Source organism: Oncorhynchus tshawytscha, linkage group LG20 (assembly GCF_018296145.1).
Source record: "Oncorhynchus tshawytscha isolate Ot180627B linkage group LG20, Otsh_v2.0, whole genome shotgun sequence".
NCBI lineage: Eukaryota > Metazoa > Chordata > Actinopteri > Salmoniformes > Salmonidae > Oncorhynchus > Oncorhynchus tshawytscha.
In genome coordinates this window covers 49215525-49227764 of record NC_056448.1, presented here as the reverse complement: position 1 = coordinate 49227764, position 12240 = coordinate 49215525, and the positions used below count along the sequence as shown (strand labels likewise).

The 12240-nt window shown below is 44.4% G+C and overlaps 1 protein-coding gene across 6 annotated transcripts in view; it reads left to right on the top strand.

Annotated features, from left to right (window-relative positions):
• Positions 1-12240, top strand: part of LOC112236778 (polypyrimidine tract-binding protein 3) — a 116117-nt gene that overhangs the window by 28433 nt on the left and 75444 nt on the right. For 2 of the 6 annotated variants that reach the window (XM_042302778.1, XM_042302777.1), the window contains exon 1: positions 1158-1335. The exons of the other annotated variants lie outside the window; for them this stretch is intronic. In XM_042302778.1, coding sequence (XP_042158712.1) covers positions 1303-1335 — 33 coding nt within the window. In that variant the 5' untranslated portion in view covers positions 1158-1302. Of the gene's footprint in view, positions 1-1157; positions 1336-12240 lie in introns of those variants that run through there. 6 annotated transcript variants of the gene reach the window in all.

The window sequence follows — 12240 nt, the reverse complement described above, 5'->3', positions numbered from 1 at the left end:
GGTTTCTTCCTTCACAGACTCCATGAAATGATGACCTCTTGCTAAATATTTGGTCAAATTATTAATTTTGTGTAGGGTTTCCTAGAAACAAGTGTGTCTCAACCTTTGGATCAACTTACCCCACTCTCCCCTACTGTGGTACAGCCATATGGCCTCTCTGTCTGATGTGTTCAAACGTCATCTTTTGGTGCTCTGTACGTAGAGATTCAGACCTGACTCAGCTGAGGCTCGCCTTTCAAGCTTGGTTTGTGCGTGTGTCTTTCAGCAGCACTTGTTAATTGGAGTGTTATGCAGCATTTGTTTGGTCAGTGGTATCAGGTTACTGATGAAGGGGCCAGGCCAGCTTCAATAATAGATATCACAGACAATGGAGCACATGCATCCCAACTCAGCCCCCCACAGCCCTGCCCCCTAGCCTCCAGCCTCCCACAGCCCTGCCCCCTAGCCTCCAGCCTCCCACAGCCCTGCCCCCTAGCCTCCAACCTCCCACAACCCTGCCCCCTAGCCTCCAGTCTCCCACAGCCCTGCCCCCTAGCCTCCAGCCTCCCACAGCCCTGCCCCCTAGCCTCCAGCCTCCCACAGCCCTGCCCCCTAGCCTCCAGCCTCCCACAGCCCTGCCCCCTAGCCTCCAGTCTCCCACAGCCCTGCCCCCTAGCCTCCAGCCTTCCACAGCCCTGCCCCCTAGCCTCCAGCCTCCCACAGCCCTGCCCCCTAGCCTCCAGCCTCCCACACCCCTGACCCTAGCCTCCAGCCTCCCACAGCCCTGCCCCCTACCCTCCAGCCTCTAACAGCCCTGCCCCCTAGCCTCCAGCCTCCCACAGCCCTGCCCCCTAGCCTCCAGCCTCCCACAGCCCTGCCCCCTAGCCTCCAGCCTCCCCTCCCTCCATCCCTCACCCCTCTCTGTGATGTGGTTGCTATGTATTTTTCCTATCATCAGAACAACATTGTTTTTTCTTTTCGCTGAATGCATCTGGTTTGTCGTAAGGTCATTTGTTTATGTATGTATGGAAAACAGACCATATTCTCTCTGTCCTCCCCAAATCTGTCTTCAACACATCATCATCCACTAGACATGTAAGCATGAACACACCCTCCCTCCCCCTCTTTTATCCCTCCTCCTATTCTGTGGTGTCTCTCTCTCTCTCTGTCTCTCTCTCTCTCTCTCCAACACACTGTTACACTTGCTTATCTAGTGCTTTGTCTCTCTCACTCTTCTCTTGGTCCTGAAAGCCTGTATTTTTATTTCACTCTTTTCTTCTCTCTCTTCTTCTATCCTTCCTCTTTGAATATCTATTATGCTGTATGCTGAGGACTAGACTGACCAATGACTTTCAGGTATAGTACCGTACCACTCGCTGTTGATTTTAATAGGAACGACATGGCTACTCACTGCTGCTTGGTGTTGCTGATCACCTGTTGCACAGACAGACCATTCTGTGTTGGGTTTTGTATTGTATTGTATTGTATTGTATTGTATTGTATTGTATTGTACTGGTTTTGAGGACATTTACGTTTGTAGTCATTTATCAGACGCTCTTTTCCAGAGCATCTTACAGGAGCAATTAGGGTTAAGTGCCTTGCTCAAGGGCACATCGACAGATTTTTCACGTTGTTGGCTCGGGTATTCAAACTAGCGACCTTTCAGTTACCGGCCCAACACTCTAACCACTAGGCTACCTGCTTTCCCCGAGAAGCAATTATGCGATGTAAAATACTAGAATTAGTTGTGGAACTCGTTTGTTCACCTGGAGAGGTAGGAGGGTAAACTCCCTACCTAAAGACCACGCGGTGCAGTGACCTTTAGCTTCTGTACGTTTACATGTAAACAAACACCTTGAAACACACTTTTGTGTCCCGAGTCTTGGTATATAACTCTCTTATTTCAGCCATATCTGGTTGTTGACTTTTACATGTTTGATCAAGTGTATAATAAACCAAATATATTTAAAGTGAAGTAAACTAGCTTTGTTGCTTTGTCAGACTCCGAGGTCTCTCTGTAATAGAGAAATACAAGAAGGTTTCTGTTGAAGTGTCTTTATATTGCCAGGTGCAGCCGTTCATATTCTGTCGGCTGCCATTTTGTTCTTTTTACACTGAGGTGGTGTTCCAAATGGAACCCTATTGCCTACAGATGTCAGATCTTAATTTGATTACTCTTGTTGCTGAGAATTTTCCTGCACCGCAGAAAATGAAGATGAGCTTCGTGATTTACAAACATTCACAGAAAACCAACAGTAACATACGGTTATACCGTATAAACAGTATTGCACTTCTCATGGAACCTACTTTTTGTCTAGCTAGTAGTCTAAAAACCAATCAAGCAACATTATGGACCAAATGTTCACATGCTGTTGCTGCTGGGTTATTTTGCGGTGACAATACTGGTCAAATTAAGTTCCAGCATCTGTATCTAGTGTACTACTTTTGACCAGGACCCACACTCAGACTAGGGCTCTGGTCAAACATAGTACACTATATAGGGGGTAGGATGGTGGTTGGGAGGCAGACTTGCCTAACTCTTCCCACTGCTGTCAAATAGAGGAACTTATTCTGCTCTAGATAATTGTAGTTTGTAGTTGTGATGTCAGTTGAATTTGCATATATGCCATTGAGTATACTGCTCTCTCAGTATACTGCTCTCTCAGTATACTGCCCCCTCAGTGTACTGCTCTCTCAGTATACTGCTCTCTCAGTATACTGCCCCCTCAGTGTACTGCTCTCTCAGTATACTGCCCTCTCAGTATACTGCTCTCTCAGTATACTGCCCCCTCAGTGTACTGCTCTCTCAGTATACTGCCCTCTCAGTATACTGCCCTCTCAGTATACTGCCCTCTCAGTATACTGCCCTCTCAGTGTACTGCCCTCTCAGTGTACTGCTCTCTCAGTATACTGCCCCCTCAGTGTACTGCCCTCTCAGTATACTGCCCTCTCAGTATACTGCCCTCTCAGTATACTGCCCTCTCAGTGTACTGCCCTCTCAGTGTACTGCTCTCTCAGTGTACTGCCCTCTCAGTATACTGCCCTCTCAGTATACTGTCCTCTCAGTATACTGCCCCCTCAGTGTACTGCTCTCTCAGTATACTGCCCCCTCCCCCTCAGTGTACTGCTCTCTCAGTATACTGCCCTCTCAGTGTACTGCTCTCTCAGTATACTGCCCCCTCAGTGTACTGCTCTCTCAGTATACTGCCCTCTCAGTATACTGCCCTCTCAGTATACTGCCCTCTCAGTGTACTGCCCTCTCAGTGTACTGCCCTCTCAGTGTACTACCCTCTCAGTATACTGCCCTCTCAGTATACTGCCCTCTCAGTGTACTGCCCTCTCAGTGTACTGCCCTCTCAGTATACTGCCCTCTCAGTATACTGCCCTCTCAGTGTACTGCCCCCTCAGTGTACTGCCCTCTCAGTATACTGCCCTCTCAGTATACTGCCCTCTCAGTGTACTGCCCTCTCAGTGTACTGCCCTCTCAGTGTACTGCCCTCTCAGTATACTGCCCTCTCAGTGTACTGCCCTCTCAGTGTACTGCCCTCTCAGTATACTGCCCTCTCAGTGTACTGCCCTCTCAGTATACTGCCCTCTCAGTGTACTGCCCTCTCAGTATACTGCCCTCTCAGTGTACTGCCCTCTCAGTATACTGCCCTCTCAGTGTACTGCTCTCTCAGTATACTGCCCTCTCAGTATACTGCCCTCTCAGTGTACTGCCCTCTCAGTGTACTGCCCTCTCAGTGTACTGCCCTCTCAGTATACTGCCCTCTCAGTATACTGCCCTCTCAGTGTACTGCCCTCTCAGTATACTGCCCTCTCAGTATACTGCCCTCTCAGTATACTGCCCTCTCAGTGTACTGCCCTCTCAGTGTACTGCCCTCTCAGTGTACTGCCCTCTCAGTATACTGCCCTCTCAGTATACTGCCCTCTCAGTATACTGCCCTCTCAGTGTACTGCCCTCTCAGTGTACTGCCCTCTCAGTGTACTGCCCTCTCAGTGTACTGCCCTCTCAGTGTACTGCCCTCTCAGTGTACTGCCCTCTCAGTATACTGCCCTCTCAGTATACTGCCCTCTCAGTATACTGCCCTCTCAGTGTACTGCCCTCTCAGTGTACTGCCCCCTCAGTGCACTGCCCCCTCAGTGCACTGCCCCCTCAGTATACTGAGGCCTTGATCAGTATCCTAGGAATCCTGTTAAAATCAGTTTTAAGACAAAAAATTCTCCCAGCTCAGAGTAGGTTTTAGGATGATGATAAGACACTGCTCAGAGTAGGTTTTAGGATGATGTTAAGACACTGCTCAGAGTAGGTTTTAAGATGATGTTAAGACACTGCTCAGAGTAGGTTTTAGGATGATGATAAGACACTGTTCAGAGTAGGTTTTAGGATGTCAAGACACTGCTCAGAGTAGGTTTTAGGATGTCAAGACACTGCTCAGAGTAGGTTTTAGGATGGTGATAAGACACTGCTCAGAGTAGGTTTTAGGATGGTGATAAGACACTGCTCAGAGTAGGTTTTAGGATGATGATAAGACACTGCTCAGAGTAGGTTTTAGGATGATGATAAGACACTGCTCAGAGTAGGTTTTAGGAGTGATAAGACACTGCTCAGAGTAGGTTTTTTACTGGATGATGATAAGACACTGCTCAGAGTAGGTTTTAGGATGATGATAAGACACTGCTCAGAGTAGGTTTTAGGATGGTTTTGATAAGACACTGCTCAGAGTAGGTTTTAGGATGATGATAAGACACTGCTCAGAGTAGGTTTTAGGATGGTGATAAGACACTGCTCAGAGTAGGTTTTAGGATGATGATAAGACACTGCTCAGAGTAGGTTTTAGGATGGTGATAAGACACTGCTCAGAGTAGGTTTTAGGATGATGATAAGACACAGCTCAGAGTAGGTTTTAGGATGATGATAAGACACTGCTCAGAGTAGGTTTTAGGATGGTGATAAGACACTGCTCAGAGTAGGTTTTAGGATGATGATAAGACACTGCTCAGAGTAGGTTTTAGGATGATGATAAGACACTGCTCAGAGTAGGTTTTAGGATGGTGATAAGACACAGCTCAGAGTAGGTTTTAGGATGATAAGACACTGCTCAGAGTAGGTTTTAGGATGATGTTAAGACACTGCTCAGAGTAGGTTTTAGGATGATAAGGCACTGCTCAGAGTAGGTTTTAGGATGATGATAAGACACTGCTCAGAGTAGGTTTTAGGATGGTGATAAGACACTGCTCAGAGTAGGTTTTAGGATGATGATAAGACACTGCTCAGAGTAGGTTTTAGGATGGTGATAAGACACTGCTCAGAGTAGGTTTTAGGATGATGATAAGACACTGCTCAGAGTAGGTTTTAGGATGATGTTAAGACACTGCTCAGAGTAGGTTTTAGGATGATGTTAAGACACTGCTCAGAGTAGGTTTTAGGATGATGATAAGACACTGTTCAGAGTAGGTTTTAGGATGTCAAGACACTGCTCAGAGTAGGTTTTAGGATGTCAAGACACTGCTCAGAGTAGGTTTTAGGATGGTGATAAGACACTGCTCAGAGTAGGTTTTAGGATGGTGATAAGACACTGCTCAGAGTAGGTTGTAGGATGGTGATAAGACACTGCTCAGAGTAGGTTTTAGGATGATGATAAGACACTGCTCAGAGTAGGTTTTAGGATGGTGATAAGACACTGCTCAGAGTAGGTTTTAGGATGATGATAAGACACTGCTCAGAGTAGGTTTTAGGATGATGTTAAGACACTGCTCAGAGTAGGTTTTAGGATGATGATAAGACACTGTTCAGAGTAGGTTTTAGGATGTCAAGACACTGCTCAGAGTAGGTTTTAGGATGTCAAGACACTGCTCAGAGTAGGTTTTAGGATGGTGATAAGACACTGCTCAGAGTAGGTTTTAGGATGATGATAAGACACTGCTCAGAGTAGGTTTTAGGATGGTGATAAGACACTGCTCAGAGTAGGTTTTAGGATGATGATAAGACACTGCTCAGAGTAGGTTTTAGGATGGTGATAAGACACTGCTCAGAGTAGGTTTTAGGATGATGATAAGACACTGCTCAGAGTAGGTTTTAGGATGATGATAAGACACAGCTCAGAGTAGGTTTTAGGATGATGATAAGACACTGCTCAGAGTAGGTTTTAGGATGGTGATAAGACACTGCTCAGAGTAGGTTTTAGGATGATGATAAGACACTGCTCAGAGTAGGTTTTAGGATGGTGATAAGACACTGCTCAGAGTAGGTTTTAGGATGATGATAAGACACTGCTCAGAGTAGGTTTTAGGATGGTGATAAGACACAGCTCAGAGTAGGTTTTAGGATGATAAGACACTGCTCAGAGTAGGTTTTAGGATGATGTTAAGACACTGCTCAGAGTAGGTTTTAGGATGGTGTTAAGACACTGCTCAGAGTAGGTTTTAGGATGATAAGGCACTGCTCAGAGTAGGTTTTAGGATGATGATAAGACACTGCTCAGAGTAGGTTTTAGGATGGTGATAAGACACTGCTCAGAGTAGGTTTTAGGATGATGATAAGACACTGCTCAGAGTAGGTTTTAGGATGGTGATAAGACACTGCTCAGAGTAGGTTTTAGGATGATGATAAGACACTGCTCAGAGTAGGTTTTAGGATGGTGATAAGACACAGCTCAGAGTAGGTTTTAGGATGATAAGACACTGCTCAGAGTAGGTTTTAGGATGATGTTAAGACACTGCTCAGAGTAGGTTTTAGGATGGTGTTAAGACACTGCTCAGAGTAGGTTTTAGGATGATAAGGCACTGCTCAGAGTAGGTTTTAGGATGATGATAAGACACTGCTCAGAGTAGGTTTTAGGATTATAAGACACTGCTCAGAGTAGATTTTAGGATGTCAAGACACTGCTCAGAGTAGGTTTTAGGATGATGATAAGACACTGCTCAGAGTAGGTTTTAGGATTATAAGACACTGCTCAGAGTAGGTTTTAGGATGATGTTAAGACACTGCTCAGAGTAGGTTTTAGGATGATAAGACACTGCTCAGAGTAGGTTTTAGGATGATGATAAGACACTGCTCAGAGTAGTTTTTAGGATGATGATAAGACACTGCTCAGAGTAGGTTTTAGGATGATGATAAGACACTGGTCAGAGTAGGTTTTAGGATGATGATAAGACACTGCTCAGAGTAGGTTTTAGGACGATGATAAGACACTGCTCAGAGTAGATTTTAGGATGGTGATAAGACACAGCTCAGAGTAGGTTTTAGGATGATGATAAGACACTGCTCAGAGTAGGTTTTAGGATGATGATAAGACACTGCTCAGAGTAGGTTTTAGGATGATGTTAAGACACTGCTCAGAGTAGGTTTTAGGATGATGATAAGACACTGCTCAGAGTAGGTTTTAGGATGATAAGACACTGCTCAGAGTAGGTTTTAGGATGATGTTAAGACACTGCTCAGAGTAGGTTTTGGGATGGTGATAAGACACTGCTCAGAGTAGGTTTTAGGATGATGTTAAGACACTGCTCAGAGTAGGTTTTTGGATGATGTTAAGACACTGCTCAGAGTAGGTTTTAGGATGATGATAAGACATTGCTCAGAGTAGGTTTTAGGATGATAAGACACTGCTCAGAGTAGGTTTTAGGATGATGATAAGACACTGCTCAGAGTACGTTTTAGGATGATGATAAGACACTGCTCAGAGTAGGTTTTAGGATGATGATAAGACACTGCTCAGAGTAGGTTTTAGGATGATGATAAGACACTGCTCAGAGTAGGTTTTAGGATGATGATAAGACACTGCTCAGAGTAGATTTTAGGACGATGATAAGACACTGCTCAGAGTAGGTTTTAGGATGATGATAAGACACTGCTCAGAGTAGGTTTTAGGACGATGATAAGACACTGCTCAGAGTAGGTTTTAGGATGATGATAAGACACTGCTCAGAGTAGATTTTAGGACGATGATAAGACACTGCTCAGAGTAGGTTTTAGGATGGTGTTAAGACACTGCTCAGAGTAGGTTTTAGGACGATGATAAGACACAGCTCAGAGTAGGTTTAAGGATCTTTAGACACTGCTCAGAGTAGGTTTTAGGACGATGATAAGACACTGCTCAGAGTAGATTTTAGCATGGTGATAAGACACTGCTCAGAGTAGGTTTTAGGATGGTGTTAAGACCCAGCTCAGAGTAGGTTTTAGGATGGTGTTAAGACACTGCTCAGAGTAGGTTTTAGGATGGTGTTAAGACACTGCTCAGAGTAGGTTTTAGGATGGTGTTAAGACACTGCTCTGAGTAGGTTTAGGATGGTGTTAAGACACTGCTCAGAGTAGGTTTTTGGGATGGTGTTAAGACACTGCTCAGAGTAGGTTTTAGGATGGTGTTAAGACACTTCCAAGACAAACTCTGAGCCAGGATTCAAATCAACCAACTAAAAGTTCATATCAGCTGGTAATCACGACGGTTGGAGGTACCGCAAAGGAAGGATGGTGATGACGCTCATTGACACCGTTGCAAATGATGGTGATTAACCAATCACGATGAGGCATCGCCAGCTGTGAACTCTACAGCACAGTTCAGACAACCACAGTGAATGTGACTGTGCATCAAATGTTGTAATGGTCAAACGTTTGGCGTGCGTCACCTTTAAAAAGAAAAACAATTCTGATGGTTGTTAGAAGCGGAATTTTGATTATATTACCGTTCTATCAACACACTCGTCACTTCCATTCAACAACCCTAAATCTCTTCGGCACAGTAGGTTTCAAGTCACTTGCCAATAATGTTTGAAAGGTTTATCGCCATCGAACACAATCAATGTTAACATAAGCCTTAGATGCCTTCAACTGCCCAACTTATAGGCATGCCCAAGTTATAATCTTTTTAACAACAGGATATTGAGCCCCAAAGTGATAACATGATGTAGGTTGATTAAATATTCAAAATTAAAAATATGTGATTATTTATTAGTGGCTAGTAGTTGTATGTAAATATTTAGGCATCAGTGGGAGCTGCTGAGGGGAGGAGGGCTCATACTAATACCTGGAATGGAGCGAATGGAATGGCATCAAACACATGACACCATTCCACCAACTCCGCTCCAGCCATTACCACGAGCCCGTCCTCTCCAATTAAGGTGCCACCAGCCTCCTGTGTTAGGCATATCATGTAAAATAGGCTTCATATGAAGTGAACAAGAGATGCTGTTGCATGTAGCTTGAACCTTACCGCTGTTTCCATGGTGACTGTTTATCACATAGTTTACCATCACTTCATTGTCCATTTATCAGACCTGGGATAACTATAGTTTTAACTATGCTTTGTGGAAATAAAATAAACAAATTCCCAGGGGAAGTGACTACAACTATTTGAACACAGATTCCCCCCAAGAAATTACTACTTTTTAAAACTTTTTGAATAGAGATCTCAGTAAGTAACTACATTTCAGAAACCATTGGATTGGCTGCCTACAACTAATGACAGGGCTAAATCTCCATGTTGGATTGGCTGTCTACTACTAATGACAGGGCTGTATCTACATGTTGGATTGGCTGTCTACTTCTAATGACAGGGCTGTATCTACATGGATTGGCTGTCTACTACTAATGACAGGGCTGTATCTACATGTTGGATTGGCTGTCTACTACTAATGACAGGGCTGTATCTACATGTTGGATTGGCTGTCTACTACTAATGACAGGGCTGTATCTACATGTTGGATTGGCTGTCTACTACTAATGACAGGGCTGTATCTACATGTTGGATTGGCTGTCTACTACTAATGACAGGGCTGTATCTACATGTTGGATTGGCTGTCTACTACTAATGACAGGGCTAAATCTCCATGTTGGATTGGCTGTCTACTACTAATGACAGGGCTAAATCTCCATGTTGGATTGGCTGTCTACTACTAATGACAGGGCTAAATCTCCATGTTGGATTGGCTGTCTACTACTAATGACAGGGCTGTATCTACATGTTGGATTGGCTGTCTACTACTAATGACAGGGCTGTATCTACATGGATTGGCTGTCTACTACTAATGACAGGGCTGTATCTACATGGATTGGCTGTCTACTACTAATGACAGGGCTGTATCTACATGGATTGGCTGTCTACTACTAATGACAGGGCTGTAGCTACATGTTGGATTGGCTGTCTACTACTAATGACAGGGCTGTATCTACATGGATTGGCTGTCTACTGCTAATGACAGGGCTGTATCTACATGGATTGGCTGTCTACTACTAATGACAGGGCTGTATCTACATGTTGGATTGGCTGTCTACTACTAATGACAGGGCTGTATCTACATGGATTGGCTGTCTACTACTAATGACAGGGCTGTATCTACATGTTGGATTGGCTGTCTACTACTAATGACAGGGCTGTATCTACATGGATTGGCTGTCTACTACTAATGACAGGGCTGTAGCTACATGTTGGATTGGCTGTCTACTACTAATGACAGGGCTGTATCTACATGTTGGATTGGCTGTCTACTACTAATGACAGGGCTGTATCTACATGGATTGGCTGTCTACTACTAATGACAGGGCTGTATCTACATGGATTGGCTGTCTACTACTAATGACAGGGCTGTATCTACATGGATTGGCTGTCTACTACTAATGACAGGGCTGTATCTACATGTTGGATTGGCTGTCTACTACTAATGACAGGGCTGTATCTACATGTTGGATTGGCTGTCTACTACTAATGACAGGGCTGTATCTACATGTTGGATTGGCTGTCTACTACTAATGACAGGGCTGTATCTACATGTTGGATTGGCTGTCTACTACTAATGACAGGGCTGTATCTACATGTTGGATTGGCTGTCTACTACTAATGACAGGGCTGTATCTACATGTTGGATTGGCTGTCTACTACTAATGACAGGGCTGTATCTACATGGATTGGCTGTCTACTACTAATGACAGGGCTGTATCTACATGGATTGGCTGTCTACTACTAATGACAGGGCTGTATCTACATGTTGGATTGGCTGTCTACTACTAATGACAGGGCTGTATCTACATGGATTGGCTGTCTACTACTAATGACAGGGCTGTATCTACATGGATTGGCTGTCTACTACTAATGACAGGGCTGTATCTACATGGATTGGCTGTCTACTACTAATGACAGGGCTGTATCTACATGGATTGGCTGTCTACTACTAATGACAGGGCTGTATCTACATGGATTGGCTGTCTACTACTAATGACAGGGCTGTATCTACATGTTGGATTGGCTGTCTACTACTAATGACAGGGCTGTATCTACATGTTGGATTGGCTGTCTACTACTAATGACAGGGCTGTATCTACATGTTGGATTGGCTGTCTACTACTAATGACAGGGCTGTATCTACATGTTGGATTGGCTGTCTACTACTAATGACAGGGCTGTATCTACATGTTGGATTGGCTGTCTACTACTAATGACAGGGCTGTATCTACATGTTGGATTGGCTGTCTACTACTAATGACAGGGCTGTATCTACATGTTGGATTGGCTGTCTACTACTAATGACAGGGCTGTATCTACATGGATTGGCTGTCTACTACTAATGACAGGGCTGTATCTACATGGATTGGCTGTCTACTACTAATGACAGGGCTGTATCTACATGTTGGATTGGCTGTCTACTACTAATGACAGGGCTGTATCTACATGTTGGATTGGCTGTCTACTACTAATGACAGGGCTGTATCTACATGGATTGGCTGTCTACTACTAATGACAGGGCTGTATCTACATGTTGGATTGGCTGTCTACTACTAATGACAGGGCTGTATCTACATGGATTGGCTGTCTACTACTAATGACAGGGCTGTAGCTACATGTTGGATTGGCTGTCTACTACTAATGACATGGCTGTATCTACATGGATTGGCTGTCTACTACTAATGACAGGGCTGTATCTACATGGATTGGCTGTCTACTACTAATGACAGGGCTGTATCTACATGGATTGGCTGTCTACTACTAATGACAGGGCTGTATCTACATGGATTGGCTGTCTACTACTAATGACAGGGCTGTATCTACATGGATTGGCTGTCTACTACTAATGACAGGGCTGTATCTACATGGATTGGCTGTCTACTACTAATGACAGGGCTGTATCTACATGGATTGGCTGTCTACTACTAATGACAGGGCTGTATCTACATGTTGGATTGGCTGTCTACTACTAATGACAGGGCTGTATCTACATGGATTGGCTGTCTACTACTAATGACAGGGCTGTATCTACATGGATTGGCTG